Below are 18,050 nucleotides of genomic sequence, written 5' to 3'. Positions count from 1 at the left end.
AGCTCTGAGAGGACAAAGCATTCGTCCTCCCTTGGTGGAGGCTGTGAGGCAAGAAGCTTTGGAGAACCCAAGCCTTGTACTTTTAGCATAGAGTGTTCAGGTTTTTATAGTTTGGGCCCATGGCACAGGCAGGTCACAAGTTTGCGGCTCCCTGTGACCTTTACCCTCCTTGCCAAGGGAAAATGTGACCCTCCAAAGCAAGAAACTTGAGGGCATTTGTCACCCTAGCCCTGGAATCTGCTCAGAGCCTGACAAGGAAGGAACAGTGATGTTTCAGCTTCATCATAGGGCTGGCACAGATGGTCACTGCCCTGTGGATCACCCAGCTGTCAGGCAACCTGGACCCCATCTGTGGGATGTGAGGAGGAAAATACAAAAGTCTGTATTGGGCAATGAGAAGGCAGATGCAGGTGAAACCTCCAGGCCTTAACTGCCCAATCTTGGACCTAGGGTGGAGAGAGAACGTAGTTGGTAATCATGTGCACTTACACTCTAACATCACCAGGTGGCACTGTAGCCTCGTGTGTGGCTCTGAAAATGAAGATTTGGAAGGAGATCATCACAATATTTAACAAGCTCCTACTATGTGCCAAATCAATTTCTTGCACAACTTAATAAGTTAGGGATTCTTATTATATATAGTTTATAAAGAAGGACACAGAGACATAAAGAGGTGAATTAACTTGCCCAGATCACACAGCTAATAAGTGGTAAAGGCAGAATAGAATCTAAACAGTGTGGCTTTGGAGCACACATCCATTGATTCAGCAAGTGTTTATTGAGCACCTGCCAGGTACGAAGCCTTGTGCGATTAACCAGGGCTATAATTAATGATGTAAAAATTACAAATCACTAACACTTTCTAGAGTTAACATTTTCTTGTTTTGTAGGTTTCAGGCACAGAAGTGTGTAGACAATTATAGTGAAAGTGATCCCACTACTGATTATGACAGGAATAACCATACATTTAAATGAGCTGGATGTTTTATATGTATTATCTCATGAAATATTGACAGAAACTGAATAAAGAATGAAACTTTATTGTTCCCATTTCACATGGAAGGAAATTGAGGTTAAGAGGGGTAAAGCAATTTTGCATGGCATGAAGTAGAAATTTGAAGTACAGGGATTTGAAGTTGGTCCTGTCCTTTTCTGAAGCCCCCGTGCTCTTGACCACTGTAGACTCAAGCATCACCTGTTTTACACTCATCCAACAAACATTTTCTTGAGGTGGCACTCATTATGCACCTCTGTTCCCATTCTGCAGGTGGCGAAGCCCTCTACTGACCCCACAGTTCCTGTCCCATCACCAGGGCCAGCTTGCCAAGGAGCTACAGCAGCACATAGTCAGTGACAGCCCCATGCAAGTACCTGAGGAAGGTGAGTGAGCACAGACAGATGGGGCCTGGTGCCCTTGCGCAGTTTCTGGCTCTTGGCTGCCCTACGTCTTATAGGGTGGCCATGCTGGGGGAAGCTTAGGCAGTCACAATACTGGCCTTTCCCGCTTTCTCCCCTTCCATCTGAGTGGATTAGGGCTGGGGTAAAGTAGTTGACTTATTTGGATGAAAACCACTGTCTGTGTCAGAAACCCGAAAGGAATCATTTCTGAAATGTTAACCTAAAGAAAAACAATCACACAAATGCCCAATGATACTTAAAAAGGTTATTTATAATCCTGCAAAATTTGAAAAGGAAATCCAAACCAACAGCTTCTAAACTATTTAACATTACTTACAATAAAAAATACGTTCCATATTGCATATATATGTGTTATATATATGAATACTAGAATTAACACATTTATTTTATAACATATAATACATTCTTGTCTATAATGCTCTTTCATTTATTTTAAATACTGTGTGCGGTCTACAAAAAGTTCAATAGTAATAATTAAATTATTAATTAAATTGAACATTACTTGTAATTTATTTTATTATTATTTTTTGAGATGGAGTCTTGCTCTGTCACCCAGGCTGGAGTGCAGTGGCACGATCTCGGCTTACTGCAACCTCCATCTCCTGGGTTCAAGTGATTCTCCTGAATCAGCCTTCTGAGTGGCTGTGACTACAGGTGCCCACCATGACGCCTGGCTAATTTTTATGTTTTTAGTAGAGAGGGGGTTTCACCATGTTGGCCAGGATGGTCTTGATCTCCTGACCTTGTGATCCACCTGCCTAGAACTCCCAAAGTGCTGAGATTACAGGCATGAGCCACCATACCTGGCCACATTACTTGTAATTTAAAATGATAATCTGAAAAGCAGTCTTTTATTTTTGAGATTAAAAATAGTTTAACAACATACTATTAAAACACCGGCTATGAAACAGTATGCATAGTTTCATCCTATCTGTTTGAAAATAAAGCTTGGAAGAATACATGTGAAAAATAGTTAACATTTCCTTTTTGGATGAGTTCATGTCCTTTACAGGGACATGGATAAAGCTGGAAACCATCGTTCTCACCAAACTGACACAAGAACAGAAAACCAAACACTGTACACTCTCACTCATAAGTGGGTGTTGAATAGTGAGAACACATGGACACAGGGAGGGGAACATCATACACTGGGGCCTGTTGGTGGTGGGAAGTGCTAGGGGAGGGATAGCAGGGGGTGAGGGTATTGTGGAGGGATAACATCAGGAGAAATACCTAATGTAGATGACAGGGGGATGGATGCAGCACCAAGGCATGCGCATCCCTATGTAACAAACTTTCACAATCTGCACATGTACCCCAGAACTTAAAGTATAATAAAAAAATAAAATATTTTCTTTTTTGTAATACTTTGTTGCATTGTCTGAATATTGACAGTCAATACACATTATGAAGCTACATGGTTAACATTGACTGAGTACTCGCTGTGTGTGCCAGGCCCTGGGCTCAATGCTGTATGTGCATTTTTATTTCATTTAATCCTTTCCACAACCTGAGATAGCTAACCCATGTTACAGAGATAAAACAGGCTCAGAGGCTAACAGCTAAATGCCTGAGGTTGCAGTTAATAAGAGGAAGAAGTGTAACTGAAACCTATGTGTGTCTGACAACCAATTCATGTTTTGATGTTAGGCTAGTCTCCTTAATAGAGCATGGGATAGATGGTGCATGCCTGCTAAGATGGGCTAGATATCACTGGAGGTGACAAACAGCCTTAAACAGTGGAGGTTGACAACAATGAAGGTTCTTTAACTCCCCATACTGCATGTCCACAATGGCTCTCCTGGGCCCGGGGCTCTACATCTTCTCATTCTGCCCCCAGGATGAAGGAGAAGCCTTCGTATAGACCTTGTCAGCTGCTCTAAGAGATGAAGGAGAGGGTGGCCAGTCTCAGTGGCTCCCAACTCTTCTGCCTCAAGGTGACATGCTTCGCTTGCATTCATTTTGGGTCAGAGCAAATTGCATGGCTCTACCCACCTTCAAGGGCTCACACAGAGAACCTGAAGTACTTGGTGGACTCCATTAAGGCCATGATATGGTGTCAGCCTGTGTAGGAGACTGTGGAAGGGCAGAGAAGGAGAGTGGGGAATTGGTAGGAAATGACAGCAGGACTAAGGCCCTGCAGATTTGCTTTATCTTCAGCCAGGTGGAGTTTGTCCCAGAGCTGCCAAAAACCATCACTGACAAGATTAAACGAGGTGAACTTCAAAAAATGGAGATTGGTCAGATGTAATCAGCAGTGAACTCAGAATTGACTGAGTGACATTGAGTCAGTACATCCCTGACTGCCTCAGTGACCCCATATGCTGCCTCAGTTACTCCATATGATAGTGGTGAGGATGGGAGCATTCAAAGAGTTGATTTGGAAGGATATCAGGAGTGTGAAAATTTCAACATTTTAGTTCCTTTAAGTTAAATATAGGTACTATCTTTCCTATAAGTCCTCTGTTCCTTTCAGATTGCACAGATGTGAGTGCTCAGATTAGGGCTGGAGGTCATTAAATATTGGCTTGTACACTAACAGTGCCCCTGTGTCTTGCTCTGCATGTTTTTGTGCTAAACACTTTCATAAAACATCCTGGGGCCTGATTCTTTCTCCTTGCTCTGTTGTCTCTGGGTGACTCAAGTGCCCATTTAATGACCAGGACACAGAGGTTTCAGAGGGATGCTCCATGAGGCCCCAGATGCTAGCCTCTGCCCTGCTGAAGTGTGATACAAGGGACAGGGCATCTTTTGTGGGGGGCAGTGGTGAGCCAGGCTTAGTGACTCTGTTTGCTCATCAGACTATCCCACTCCCACCACCCCCAATGAATCTACTGCCTCTGTGCCTGCCCGTACTGTTGAAGCTCCAGTGGCTGCCTCAGCATCTTAGTTTAGGTCCAATTCCACTGAAGAGGGACCTGCCTCCTGGGGACCCAAGGGTTGTACAGGACTCATTCAGCTGTCCCCAGGAGTGCCCAGACTTTCATTCCTATCCAGGACCTAGGAGTCCTACCCCCTGGCCCTCTGTCATCAGCAGTAAATAATGATTTACTGCTGCTATCATTATGACTGCCTCTAGTGGCTGAGACTTTCCAGGGTGCCAGCTCTGGAAGGAAAGATGCTTTTGGGAGGTGATGACACCCAGGTACACAGGTGCTCAACAGATTGCTTCCTCCTATCCTCATATAGTCTTTTTATGCAGCCTTTGGCATTCTCATTGTATGAAAGGAAACCAGCCCAGGGTCACACAGCTGGTCAGCAGCACAGCTGGTCTCAAATCCAAGGTGCCTGGCCCTGCCTCCATGAGGGACCTGCCCTCAAGGGAGGTTCACACTGGCTTGGGGAGCCTTTTGTGGGCTGCATAAATAAGCTACCCTGTTTGAGGCCCCAAATCCTGCTCACATTGTCTTCCTTTCCCTGTCTCTGCTTGGGCTATAATCAAGGTGACCCCTGCAACCTGTCTTGGACATCATGGTAATCTCCGCCATTCACTTTTGGGCTAATCTGGTCTCTCCTTTTACAACCAAGACAGCCCAACTGGGAGTCTTTATGCAGGCGACAGTACACAAATATAATTTAATTTCATGGTTTTGCTATCTCTTTTTTTTTTGTCATCCTTGTTTTTTAGGATTTCTTTCTATTAATGGTAAAGGCATTGGCTTTCTCTTTGTGGCATCAATTAAATATTTCCTGTTTCCAATAACTTTAGGTAATAATAAATGGTAAAGGGATTTAAAGAAGTGGTTTTTAAGTTGCCAGAAGCCTGGGTGAGTTTGGGCACACTCTGTACAATCAGGCAGAAGAAGGCCTTTGAGAAGTTTAGCTGAAGACAGGACCAGGAAATGTGATGGCCAGTGGGGGTCTGTCCTGGTCACTGGGCCCCTGGGTCCTGCCCAACTTCTTGGCACTCCCCACTCATTACTCCTGGTGCTGCCTAGCCCTCTGGGTATTGTGGCCAAATCTCTCAGGAGAGAAGTTGGTGAACTTTGTCTCTTGAAATGCACAGATTCCTTGGACATATGTGGGAAGTCAATCATGAGAGTCAACTTGGTTTTCCTTCTCTCATTAGGGTTCAAAACTTAGAGCCCATGCTCACAGGCAGTAAGATGATATAGATAAGTGACACCATCATCCCATTTCAGATGTTAAAATGTCTAGATGAACCAGTTAGGAATGCTTTGGGACCACACAGCCTTATGCCACAAAGTGGAATCCCAGGCCAAAGGGAGACATTTTATTGCCATATTATGATTCTATCATAGAGTGCAAAGGCAGTCTTGTTTCATTTTGGATTCTTTCTTATGTTTATATCTCACTTATAAGGGCACTTTGAATTTCTGAGCATATAAGAATTTTTGGTTAGGTTTTTAATCATTGACTTCTAGACCAATTATATGATCAGAAACATGTTATGTGATTTGATTCCTCTGATATATTGAGATTTGCTTGATGAATAGAATAAATCAGGTTAATTTTTGTAAATGTACCACGTGTGCTCAAAGTGAATGTATCTCAACATTTATTCCCAAAATACAAGGATGACAGACGGATGGCTACATGAATGTGATGGAGATGGTTTACCATGTGTACCTTCTACATCCTACTGATGTTTTGTTGCTTAGTATATGAATTGCTGAGAGGGGGCTGCAGAGCCTCCCACTCTGATCATGCATGAGGTTCTTCCTGCCATCTGCCATCATTTGTTTTTGTGTTTTGCAGCCAAGACTGACCATGAGGAACCCTTGGACCTCAGGAAGGACAGAGTGGCCCAGAAGCAGGGACAGGGAGCTGGTTGGGGAGGACCAGAAATCAGAAGGTCTGTGAAGGTTCTAGAGAGGACCTGTCTTTGGAATGGCACATGGGGGTGGGGAAGCGGGCATTGGAAGAATGTGGGCATCATGTGGAATGTCCACTGTGAGGCACTATGTATGGAGCTGAAGATTGATGGAGAGGGTGTATAAAGCCCCAGAGTTGCTAAGGCAATGCCCAGACAGGAAAAGGCTTGGTAGAAACCAGAGCCTTGGTCTCCCTCCGACTGTTCCTGAGCCTCCTGCTCTCCTGCCCCACTCATTCTGCTGTTTTGATGATCAACTTTTTCACGGACCTGTAGCTGAACCTCCCACTAGTGCTTGAGGATTTAGTTTTAACTGGGTCCTTTCCCATGGTTCCTTCTTTTTCCTCCTCCTCCTTCTCCTCCTGCCCCCACTCCAGGTGCCCCCCAACCCACCTTGCCTTCCCTTCCCTCCTCCTCGCTAACTGCAGTCCCACCCCCATCCCCATCCTCTTTTCTCCCCCAGCCCTAAACCACCCCTACCTCTGTCCTGGCTGCTTCAGGGTGCCCTGAGAAAAGCAGGACATGTGGGTGCAGTGGCTGCTGTTTTGGCTTCTCCTGCTGCGGTTTCCCAACCATCAATTCACCCATGTGAGTAGACCCTGGACGCACAGGGTTTCTTCTGTTTCATTGGGCTGTATCACCTAATGTGAAATTACATAGTTCATGCCTGTAATCCAAGCACTTTGGGGGGCTGAGGTGGGCAGATCGCTTGAGTCTAGGAGTTCAAGACCAGCCTGGACATCATAGTGAAACCCCATCTCTACAAAAAATTTTTATGAAAAAATCAGGCCTGGTGGTATTTGCCTGTAGTTGTAGATAATGGAGAGACTGCGGGAGGATTGCTTGGGCCCAGGAGTTGGAGTTTGCAGTGAGCTGAGATTGTCCTACTGCATTCCAGTCTGGGTGACAGAGTGAGATCTTGTCTCAAACAAAACAAGTAAAAAAGAAAGTGAAATGTCCTTTGAGTTTTGTGTCATTTGGTTTGATGACTTTTTAGGAACTTCTTAGTCATCCATGTCTTCTGATCTTGGGAGTTGCCTCCAGGGAGTCTGTGTTCAGTTAGTGTGATGGGAGCTGGAGAAGCCATTCGGATGGGAGAATAAAGGGCTGCACCCTGCTGGAATGTTTGGAATGCAGGAGTCACTAGGAGTGACTTGACCAGGATGTGAATGATGATTGTATTGTCCTTTGTTTTGTAAAATCTGTCTTATGCAGATCATTAATTTACCCAAAGCAGAAAGGATCTTAAAATCCTTATGATTGTCCAAATATAAATAAATGACAGGTTTCTACTTTGAAAGTTTTTACCCTCACATTATAAAACCTCACCACTACCCACAGGAGAGAGAGAGAAGCTGAAAACACACCTTATACAGATAAGGATATTTGTTCTGACAGGCATGCACCAGATTCTTAGGGATCTGGAAAAGTCTAGTGAAAGGGAGCAACCACTGCTTTGGGCCAGAATCACCCCACATAAATACCTCCAATCAAAGAAGAACCTGTTGTTTCTTTTGAGTCTATGAAGGAGGAAATGTTTTGATAATCTTTATTGGATGTTTTTCCCTTTACCTGGCTGCATTTTCATAGATCAGTTAAACTCTCTTTTCTTAACTCATTTCTGAAGACTTGGATAAATCTTCCTCATTACATTTTCTGCCTTCACCTTTGCTCATGGCCATCAACTGTCAGAACTTAAGCTTTTACTGGGCCCATTGAACCTAATCTAGGTAGGAGTCCACTGCTGATAACCTGCATCCAGGTAGTTGTCAGACGAGTGCTGAAGATGGGGGATGTTTTACTGGTCAATGACAAGATGGCCTTTGTCCTTCTTGCGTATTTGATCCACATCTTTATCCAATGTGCCCAGAGCTCCTACTCCCTTTCAGACAGAGACTACTCAGGGACAGTGCATCCCTCCCAGGAGCCCAGGCTGCACTCACCTTCACTGTGAGGCTGAGGATGAAAGAGCTACAGAGCTCAGAAGCAACTTTCTAGAGAGGTTTCATTTGCACAAAACTGAGTCTTGGCATATGGACTGGTCTGAATTACATTTTGAATATATTTTCTCCCCCGATATTTGTATATCTAGCCTTCATAAAATAATATGTGTGCCTTTTCTGGTGGTGGCCATACATTCCAGATAGTTTGTATTGCTTTCCTTATGGATTTCCAAGGTTGCCACTGATTGCTTTAGGTGCGGTGCTCTAAAATGTGAAGGTGAACTGTTACTGTGTTTTTAACTAACTTCAGTTCTCACAGTTTTAATCATAATTCCAAGAAGACTACGTTATGCAAATCTTTATGGACTTTGAAAATCTGACATGAAGTGCCCTGTCCTGTGTCAGCAGCAAAGTGAACATGATTTTCAAAAGTTAATGCTTTTAGAAACTTTGATTAAACAATAATCGGATTATTTTTGTTAGGGTATAACCCAGATATTATTGTAGCAGCTATCCACACTCAGTTTTATGTATATATAAACATATATTTATGTAATATTTTCATCTATAATTTTATGACTTTTTCCTATATTTTTCTCATTCTTTTGCATACAGTGTGGATGTATTTTTGGATATATTACAAGTAATGTAATACAAATGTTTAAATATTTAGAAGAAAACCTTGGCTTCCTGAGCATTGTAGGTTTGTGTTTTCTTATCTTCATTTTAAATTGAATTCTAAAATTTTAGGTAGAGTTTTGTAATTATTTTTAAAAATTTCGCAATACTTTTGTCTGATAAATGGCAAGTAATGATAGTTTGTGTTTCAGATTTTCTTCTTACAGTTTAAGTGTTGTAAATGCCTGTGTAGTTAATAGCATCTTTTTAAAGAATACAGTTTGCTGACTTTTACATATGAATACAGCAATTAAGGTTTCACCATATTCTAGATTCAAGATAATAAACACAATCCTCCCTCTCTAAAGTTTTCTCCTCCTCCTTTTTAATCCATCTGTCCTTCTCCCTCCATCTTACTATCTTCCCCCCTGAACTGCCATTTCATGTAATGGAGTCATACGGGACAGGTATTATTCTTGTTCTGGATTCTGTGAAGTCAGCAGAATTATTTTCCCATTAATCCATATTGTTTTAAATATTAATAGTTAGCTGTTGTTTTTTTAAATTGCTGAGTAAAATTCCTTTGTATGGACGTATGACAGTGTGTCTGTCCTGTCCTTGGAAAGAGATATGAGGCTTGATTTTTCCACTTGGTCTTTGTCCCCCAAACCAAAACTCAGAAAGCAGCACCTCTGCAAGATTTCCCTGTGTATCCTTGCATTTTGCAACTGCATGATCAATTGACAGAGAAAACATCCAACTGATATGGTGTCTAAAATTGTTCAAACATATAGAATATGAATATTAATTATTTTGGAACTCTTGTTCAAAGAAAAAATCACTGACAGGAGACAAGTGATTTCGGCAATTACCATCAACATTTTATTATAAAAATGTTCAATGTTCATATACACAGCATTGGTCTGTTAACATTTTAATGAACATGAATTAACACATATCTACACATCTTTTCATCCATCTATCCATTCATTATCCCATCTTTTGATGTATTTCCAAATGAATTTGAGACATGAACATACTTTCTGCTGAATAATTAAGCAAGATTAACATTAACTAGAATTCAGTATTTCTTTATAGTCCTTTTCTAAAGAAGAGCAACATAGAAGAAAATATACAAATCTTAATTGCAAGTTTACTAACTTTGAAAAGTAGATACACCAGCATAACCCAATCCCCTTTCAAGATCTGCAATATTATGTCACCCCAGAAAGTGAACTCTCCCTCTTCCCAGTCATTCCCTTTCTCATCATAGGTTAATTTTGCTTATTCTGAAATTTCATATATATAGATACATGCCATGGCATAGATATTTGTTTGTGTCTGCCTTATTCTGCTTAACACAGTGTTTCTGAAATCGTTTCCATTGTGGCACAGCTAATCCAGTTCGTTCCACTTCAGACTCAACATATGCTGAGTCCAACCTGTTCAATGGATATGTCTAATTTACCATCTTGAAAGAAACATCCAAAATTAATATTTTTTAGGAACATGCAGTTAAATCCTGAGGAGTCTATGTAGAAATGTTATCAGAAGCTGTCTCAACTTAGGGGAAGTCTTTGTCTTCATTAACATAACAGTCTAATGGAATTAATATAAAAAATCTTGGAGAAATCCCACACTGTTCATTCAGTTTTCATGATCTCCACCTTGGTTGTTTTTAAGTACTAAAATTTGATACTTATTTCTGAATGAAATCATCTCTTTATTGTATTTTTTTTCTTTTTTTGATTTATGGTGCTCCTTAAGTGGCAAAGATTCATGTAATTCAAGAGAGAAGTGTGATTCAGAGGGATTCTTTTATCATGTGATACATGATAAACACATACAAGGTTATATGTCAATTTACAAAATAAGTAAATAACTTTAAAGAAAAAAATAATTACTTTATGCCTAGCTTGTCCAACACATGGGTGACAGGCTACATGTAGCCCAGAACAGCTTCAAATGCAGCCCAACACAAATTTGTAAACTTTCCTGAAACATTATGAGGGGTTTTTTTGGGGGTGATTCTTTTTGTTTAGCTCACCAGCTGTTGTTAGTGTTAGTGTATTTTATTGGTGTATTTTAAAAGACAATTCTCCTTTTAATATAGTCCAGGGAAGCCAAAAGATTGGACATTCATGCTTTAAGAAACAAGACATCCCACATTCGCAGTGCCTAAAAACACTACTTGCCATGCAAGAGACCTGAGGCTGATAACTTCCATTCTTTCTTTAAGCAGTGATATCTGAGGGGTGTGGTTACCTCTTGGAGGAGGTTAAGGGTTTCTAAGGAGAATTCTTTGTGACCGAAATACTGTAAATGTCATTGAACCTCCTCATTATTTCAACTGTTATTATTTTAGATTATCAATTTCTTCTGCCTGACCGTTTTCATCCTGGGCCTGACTTTTTTGGAATTCCTTAGACATTTATTATTGTTGTGACCCTGGTTATTTCTATACTTGACCTTTTCATCTGGAAATCTAGCCTTGGTGTGAGTATGCTAACTTCCTGTAGAGATAGACTTGTAATCATAAATAAGAAATTACTTATAACAATCTATAGTTCTGGACTTCACTATGAATATTGGGTTTTACCAAACAGATTCAGGGAAATGATTTATTAGCATAAGAATTATGAAAATATCTGCCATTTACATTATGAAAATTAAATAGGTTGGTGTTTAATAGAATGTCAGCAGAGCTTTTGGTAAAAAATAAGTTTTTTTAAAATTTATTTTTATTTTTATCTTTGTGCTCTTTATCAGAAATGGAATATGAAGTTTCAGCACTTAAATAGGTAATTCTTTTTAATCATTTCTGCTTTATAGTTCTATTGTATGGGTGGAAGAAAAGTTTCCACTCTCCTCTCTAAGAGTTCCTTGCAGAAATGAACTGACAACAGGCAGCTTAACAGGAGAAGAAAAACCAGAACCTTACTAGCAGGCATAAACATGGAAGCCAGCTAAGAAAATGAGACTGCAAGAAGGGCCAGATGGTTGATACTTAAAGAACACCCTCTTTCCAGGGGAGAGGGAGATGGAGATGTAGGCAATTTAGAAGGGCAGCAAATAATTTTTAGGGGAAATGAAGAAGCCCAAGGAGCAAACAGTTGGCCTGAGACAAAGTTCCTCTGAGATCATAGGGAAGAGGTGACAAACTGTGGGAAGATGAAAGGTGGAATCACACTGCATCTCATGATGCAGAGAAAGCCCCAGAGAATCTCTTGGAACGGCCTTCTGAAGAATAAATGAAAAATGTGTCTGGGCAGGGTGATGATTGGTAATTTCAATTGACATCATTCAAAGTACATGTTCCTGGTTGCAACTTGAGAGGGATCAATATGTCAAAAGTCTATACGTGGTATGCATTTGGCTGCTAAGTTGTGTCGTAATTGGCTTTTGAGCCTTTTTGTCCATTGAGGAAATTGAGCTCTACAGTGCTGTTCATTACAGTAAAAGTGTGGGTGTTTGGGGACTGAACCATCTTCTGAACAATGATCCAAGAAAAAAGTACTAATACCACAATGCTTTTTTATATTCATGGGAAAAGGAAGTATGTTTTATTTTTACAACCTAGATAATTACACATCATTTGGCACTGCCCTTCAAGATATGTAGAAAACAGAAAATATATGAGTTATGACGATATCTAGGCCCATTGCATAGTGCCTACCCCACTTAGTCCTGAGCAGAAAATTTTCAATGTGAATTGGGGAAGTTTTTTAATGGACCACTTCAAAAATCTTCCGTTAAGAAAAGTTTAGTTGAGCAGCAATTAAGAGCCTACCACACAAAAAAAGCCCAGGTCCAGACGGGTTCACAGCCGAATTCTACCAGACACACAAAGAGGAGCTGGTACCATTCCTTCTAAAACTATTCCAAACAATCCAAAAAGAGGGAATCCTTCCCAAATCATTTTACGAGACCAACATCATTCTGATACCAAAACCCGGCAGAGACCCAACAAGAAAAGAAAACTTCAGGCCAATATCCATGATGAACATAGATGCAAAAATCTTCAATAAAATATTGGCAAGCCGATTGCAACAGCAAATCAAAAAACTTATTCATCATGATCAAGTAGGATTCATCCGAGGGATGCAAGGCTGGTTCAACATACGCAAGTCTATCAACGTAATTCACCACATAAACAGAACCAAAACCAAAAACCACATGATTATCTCAATTGACGCAGAGAAGACATTTGACAAAATTCAACAGCCCTTTATGCTAAAAACCCTCAATAAACTCGGTATCGATGGAATGTATCTCAAAGTAATAAAAGCGATTTATGACAAACCAACAGCCAATATGATACTGAATGCGCAAAAACTGGAAGCATTCCCTTTGAAATCTGGCACTAGACAAGGATGCCCTCTGTCACCACTCCTATTCAATACAGTACTGGAAGTTCTAGCCACAGCAATCAGGCAAGAAAAAGAAATAAAGGGTATTCAAATAGGAAAGGTGGAAGCCAAATTGCCTCTATTTTCAGACGACATGATAGTATACCTAGAAGACCCCATCACCTCAGCCCAAAAACTCCTGAAACTGATAAGCAACTTCAGCAAAGTCTCAGGATATAAAATCAATGTGCAAAAATCACAAGCATTCCTATACACCAATAACAGACTTAAAGAAAGCCAAATCAAGAACGAACTGCCATTCACAATTGCTACAAAAAGAATAAAATACCTTGGAATACAACTTACAAGGAACGTAAGGGACCTCTTCAAGGAATACTACAAACTGCTCAACGAAATCAGAGAGGACACAAACAGATGGAGAAACATTCCATGTTCATGGTTAGGAAGAATTAATATCGTGAAAATGGCTATACTGCCCAAAGTAATTTACAGAATCAATGCTATCCCCATCAAGCTACCATTGACTTTCTTTACAGAACTGGAAAAAACCACCATGAACTTCATATGGAACCAAAAGAGAGCCCGCATAGCCAAGTCAATTCTAAGCAAAAAGAACACAGCGGGGGGCATCACACTACCGGATTTCAAACTATACTACAAGGCTACAGTAATCAAAACAGCATGGTACTGGTACCAAAACAGAGATATAGACCAATGGAACAAAACAGAGGCACCGGAGGCAACACAACATATCTATAACTATATAATCTTTGATAAACCTGACAAAAACCAGCAATGGGGAAAGGATTCCCTATTTAACAAATGGTGTTGGGAAAACTGGCTAGCCATGTGCAGAAAGCAGAAACTGGACCCCTTCCTGACACCTTACACTAAAATTAACTCCAGATGGATTAAAGACTTAAACATAAGACCTGACACAATAAAAACCCTAGAAGGAAATATAGGCAAAACTATCCAGGACACAGGAGTAGGAAAGGACTTCATGAACAAAACACCAAAAGCATTGGCAACAAAAACCAAAATAGACAAATGGGACCTAATGAAACTCCACAGCTTCTGCACGGCAAAAGAAACAGTCACTAGAGTGGATCGGCAACCAACAGAATGGGAAAAAATTTTTGCAGTTTACCCATCTGACAAAGGGCTGATCTCCAGAATTTACAAAGAACTCAAACAGATTTACAGGAAAAAAACAAACAAGCCCATTCAAAAGTGGGCAAAGGATATGAACAGACACTTTACAAAAGAAGACATATATGAGGCCAACAATCATATGAGAAAATGCTCATCATCACTGGTCATCAGAGAGATGCAAATCAAAACCACATTGAGATACCATCTCACACCAGTTAGAATGGCGATCATTAAAAAATCTGGAGACAACAGATGCTGGAGAGGATGTGGAGAAAAAGGAACACTTTTACACTGTTGGTGGGAGTGTAAATTAGTTCAACCATTGTGGAAGACAGTGTGGCGATTCCTCAAGGCCTTAGAAATAGAAATTCCATTTGACCCAGCAATCCCATTACTGGGTATATACCCAAAGGATTATAAATCGTTCTACTATAAGGACACATGTACACGAATGTTCATTGCAGCACTGTTTACAATAGCAAAGACCTGGAATCAACCCAAATGCCCATTGATAATAGACTGGATTGGAAAAATGTGGCACATATACACCATGGAATATTACGCAGCAATCAGAAATGATGAGTTTGTGTTGTTTTGTCCCTCAATGGGAGGTATAAATTCTCCCTCTGGTTGTGAGGATCAGTTGGTTCATTTATGGGAAGGTTGGCAGAGGACCTTGGAATCACAGCTTTCAGGTGCTGGGAGGGAGGAAAGAATTCTACACAGAGTGGAGGATCATGTGCATGCATTTCTCCTGTCTCAGGAAGCTGAGAATGAAAGAACATGAGCGAGCAGAAAAGGAGAGGTAGCTCTCGGAGGTAGAGGAAAACGTGAAAGTAGTTATTTAAAAAATATACACATACAAGTGAGTTCAGAAACTGAACAGCAGTCTCTTGATAAACACCCACTGGAGTGTCTTGTTTTTAACCTTTGTACAATGTTAGACCCAGATAACACAGAAACAGGAACAAATGGTCAGAAGATATACCTAGAGAGAGAGAGAATTCACACAAGAGAAAACTAAGTACCTTAAGATTTACCAGTTACCAAAACGTGAAGTAGCAAAACATCTCCTGATCCCAAGATAGGCCAGATGATGTGGATTGTAGAAACTCGGTTTATACCAGTCGTTCTAGAGATGGTGTGAGGTTTCATCATCCTTAGGAAAGCATGTTGCTGTAGAATCAACTACATCCTTCAAAAGGACTGTGCCTGTTTATAAGCCCAGGTATTTGTGCCCTGTGAAATATGGCAAGGATATTAATAAAAGGAGAATAGAACTTTATGATAAAAGATGCCCATTGAAGGATTAATTAGGGCTATACTGAGAATGGGTAAGGAAATTGTCCACTCAGAAGCCAGCAGGCATTAAGTAAAAGAGGAGGAATAATTATAGCAACAGTATTAATCATACTGTACTTTTCTAACCATGTGAACTGTTTTCTATGTATAGCTTGTGTAAGGGTAAGTTGTGAGGATAATGGGAACGTGGCAGATTATTTAAAATCATACTGAAAATGGCAGTTTATCTAACAAAAGTGATTCTAAACCATAGGAAAATGATTCAAGACACAGAAGAGCTGCGGCTGTGGGTAGGGGACTCCTATAGATGCAACGTAAGGAACCTTTCTCCCTGCAGTTGCAGGACCCTTCAGTGCTGATGCAGATGATGCCGCAGTCCTTAAATTCTCTTAACATACAATTTCTCATATGTTGGCTTTTTCAGATCACCCTTTCTGCGAGAATGGCTCTCGACAACTGGGTAAGTTTGGTTTTGTTTTTGTTTTCCTTGCTATTGCACATAGTCTGCCAGGTCAGGACATGGATGTGTTTTTTCCCCCACAGTTCTATGCTCAAGCCTTGTGGAGGGAGATGGCAGAGAGAAAGGCTGCCTGCAAGCAGTGCAGGTAGGTAATTGTGATGGATATTTCAAAGAATATTTTTGTTTTAAGATGAAGTTTTAAGTGTCTAGTAAAGACTTTGGTGTTTTAATTCTTCTTCAAGTCAATTCTTTCTCTGTCTTCAAGATGGAAATGATGGAAAAACAGAGTGTGCCAGAGAGACACATGAGTCAGGAGCCAGCTCAAAGTCAATGGGGCCTAGAAAACCCTTTCTGGAGAGGTAGGAGCTCGCGTGAAGGCAGCTACTTAACTTCTGCTGCACAATCCACACACCGTGCTTCTCCTTTTGGAGGTGAGGACTTGGGTGGGGCAATTGTTGTGTTTCCTGGAAACAGTTCCAAACACTTAACTAAAGAGAACAGTTGTCCTTCTGGGTGGCAGGACCCTATTTTTGTCAGGTGCCCCAGCTGAATGGCTCTTGGCTGGTCCCCTGTGAATGGTGGAGCTCAGGCCCCCCACCCTGATGTCTTGGTTACTTTTAACTGAGGAGATGATCCTAGAAGGCAAATAGGCCAGTTCCCCTTCCCACTTTGAGTCAAAGTGAAGGCTTTATTTTTCTTTCATCGAGAAAAGTAACACCAATAACATTTTAGCATGGGAGCCATATGTGCTGATGAGAGCAGAAATTTCCTGGCTATGTCTTCATGGATCGATACTGTACCATGAGATCTGCTTTAAATGAAGCATTTATTTACACTTTTTGGAGCTTCGTTTATTCTTTCTCTTTATTTAAATTGTTTATTGTGAACTATATAACTCCATTAGTAAATTAAATGTCTATGTGTTTTTACTCCTCTAACATTTTAAGTGTAACCCTAAAGCTTTCCAGTTAGTTTCTGTAGCTCTTAACTTTTCTCATTACTGTTAGTCTCTTTATGTCCATCTCTGTTCATAAATATTGATAATATCTGGTCAGATATGGAGGTTAGATTAACTACAAATCCACAGAATTTTGAATGCCCCTGTGGCTTGAGGAAAAGAAACAGTGCTGTTCCTATTTAGGGTTTATTGATATTCTTCCCATCCATGGCTGTTCCTATTTTAATTTTGAGTCTGTGTTTATATGATGAGTGATTTCCTCTGATACATACTGGGAACCCCTGATTTGGACCCATTTCCATCTGGTTAGAGCCCTACCTGTCCACAGCCTGTTGATAGTTAAGAAAGCCCCTGGATCAGGGCTCTGTGGTGTCTTCCTCAAGGGTGAGTGCCCAGAGGGCTCCAGGGTCCTCTGAGGCATCTGGTCAATAAAGCCTGTGTCTCTGGTAAGGGACCTGAGTGTGGCAAAGAGAGTGAGATGGCAGCAGAGGGCACAGATGTTTCTCATTCTGCACAGAAGATACAAGCCAGATTAAGCCTTGTTCACTTCTCTGGCCCTTAGCAGATTCAGGACCTCATTCGGCTCCTATGAGGAACAGCAGCTGTGTCCCAACTGAAAACACAGAGAAGACAAAGTAAATGCTGGGGTCATTTTCACACTATTTCAGTACACTTTTGTCTTTTCCTACAATACCGCTTTTCTGGCCTCGCCTTTGCTTTGTGGGTTCTGTGGTGCCTTTTCTGTCTTGACATTTTCAAGAGCAAAGCCTTTCCCGTGAGCTTTCAGGCTTCTCCATTCTTAGCTGGCCATCTTTGGTGGTACCTCCAGAAGCCATAAATGCTTAGGGGCCAAGGGCTGAAGGGCTTTTGCTGTTCTGTTTACAGAAATAACATGAAGAAGTGCCACTTAAGTCCACTGCTGTAGGTCTCATGGCCCAGTGGACCCTGAATGATTCCCTTTACTCAAGATATTGTGGGATTCCCTTTCCAA

At 40.9% G+C, this 18,050-nt stretch overlaps 1 protein-coding gene across 1 annotated transcript; it reads left to right on the top strand.

The window, feature by feature from the left end:
• The first annotated feature begins 6,144 nt into the window (after positions 1 to 6,144).
• On the top strand, positions 6,145 to 16,761 carry LOC144578713 (uncharacterized). The gene is made up of 4 exons (XM_078346095.1): positions 6,145 to 6,235; positions 16,066 to 16,101; positions 16,185 to 16,246; positions 16,367 to 16,761. The coding sequence occupies exons 1-4, from the start codon at positions 6,151 to 6,153 to the stop codon at positions 16,649 to 16,651; spliced, it is 468 nt and encodes a 155-aa protein (XP_078202221.1). The 5' UTR covers positions 6,145 to 6,150; the 3' UTR covers positions 16,652 to 16,761.
• The last annotated feature ends 1,289 nt before the right edge of the window (positions 16,762 to 18,050 follow it).

The sequence above is a fragment of the Callithrix jacchus genome, chromosome 12, assembly GCF_049354715.1.
Source record: "Callithrix jacchus isolate 240 chromosome 12, calJac240_pri, whole genome shotgun sequence".
NCBI classification, from domain to species: domain Eukaryota; kingdom Metazoa; phylum Chordata; class Mammalia; order Primates; family Cebidae; genus Callithrix; species Callithrix jacchus.
The sequence above is the reverse complement of the archived record's forward strand: the minus strand, read 5'-3'. Positions and strand labels throughout refer to the sequence as shown.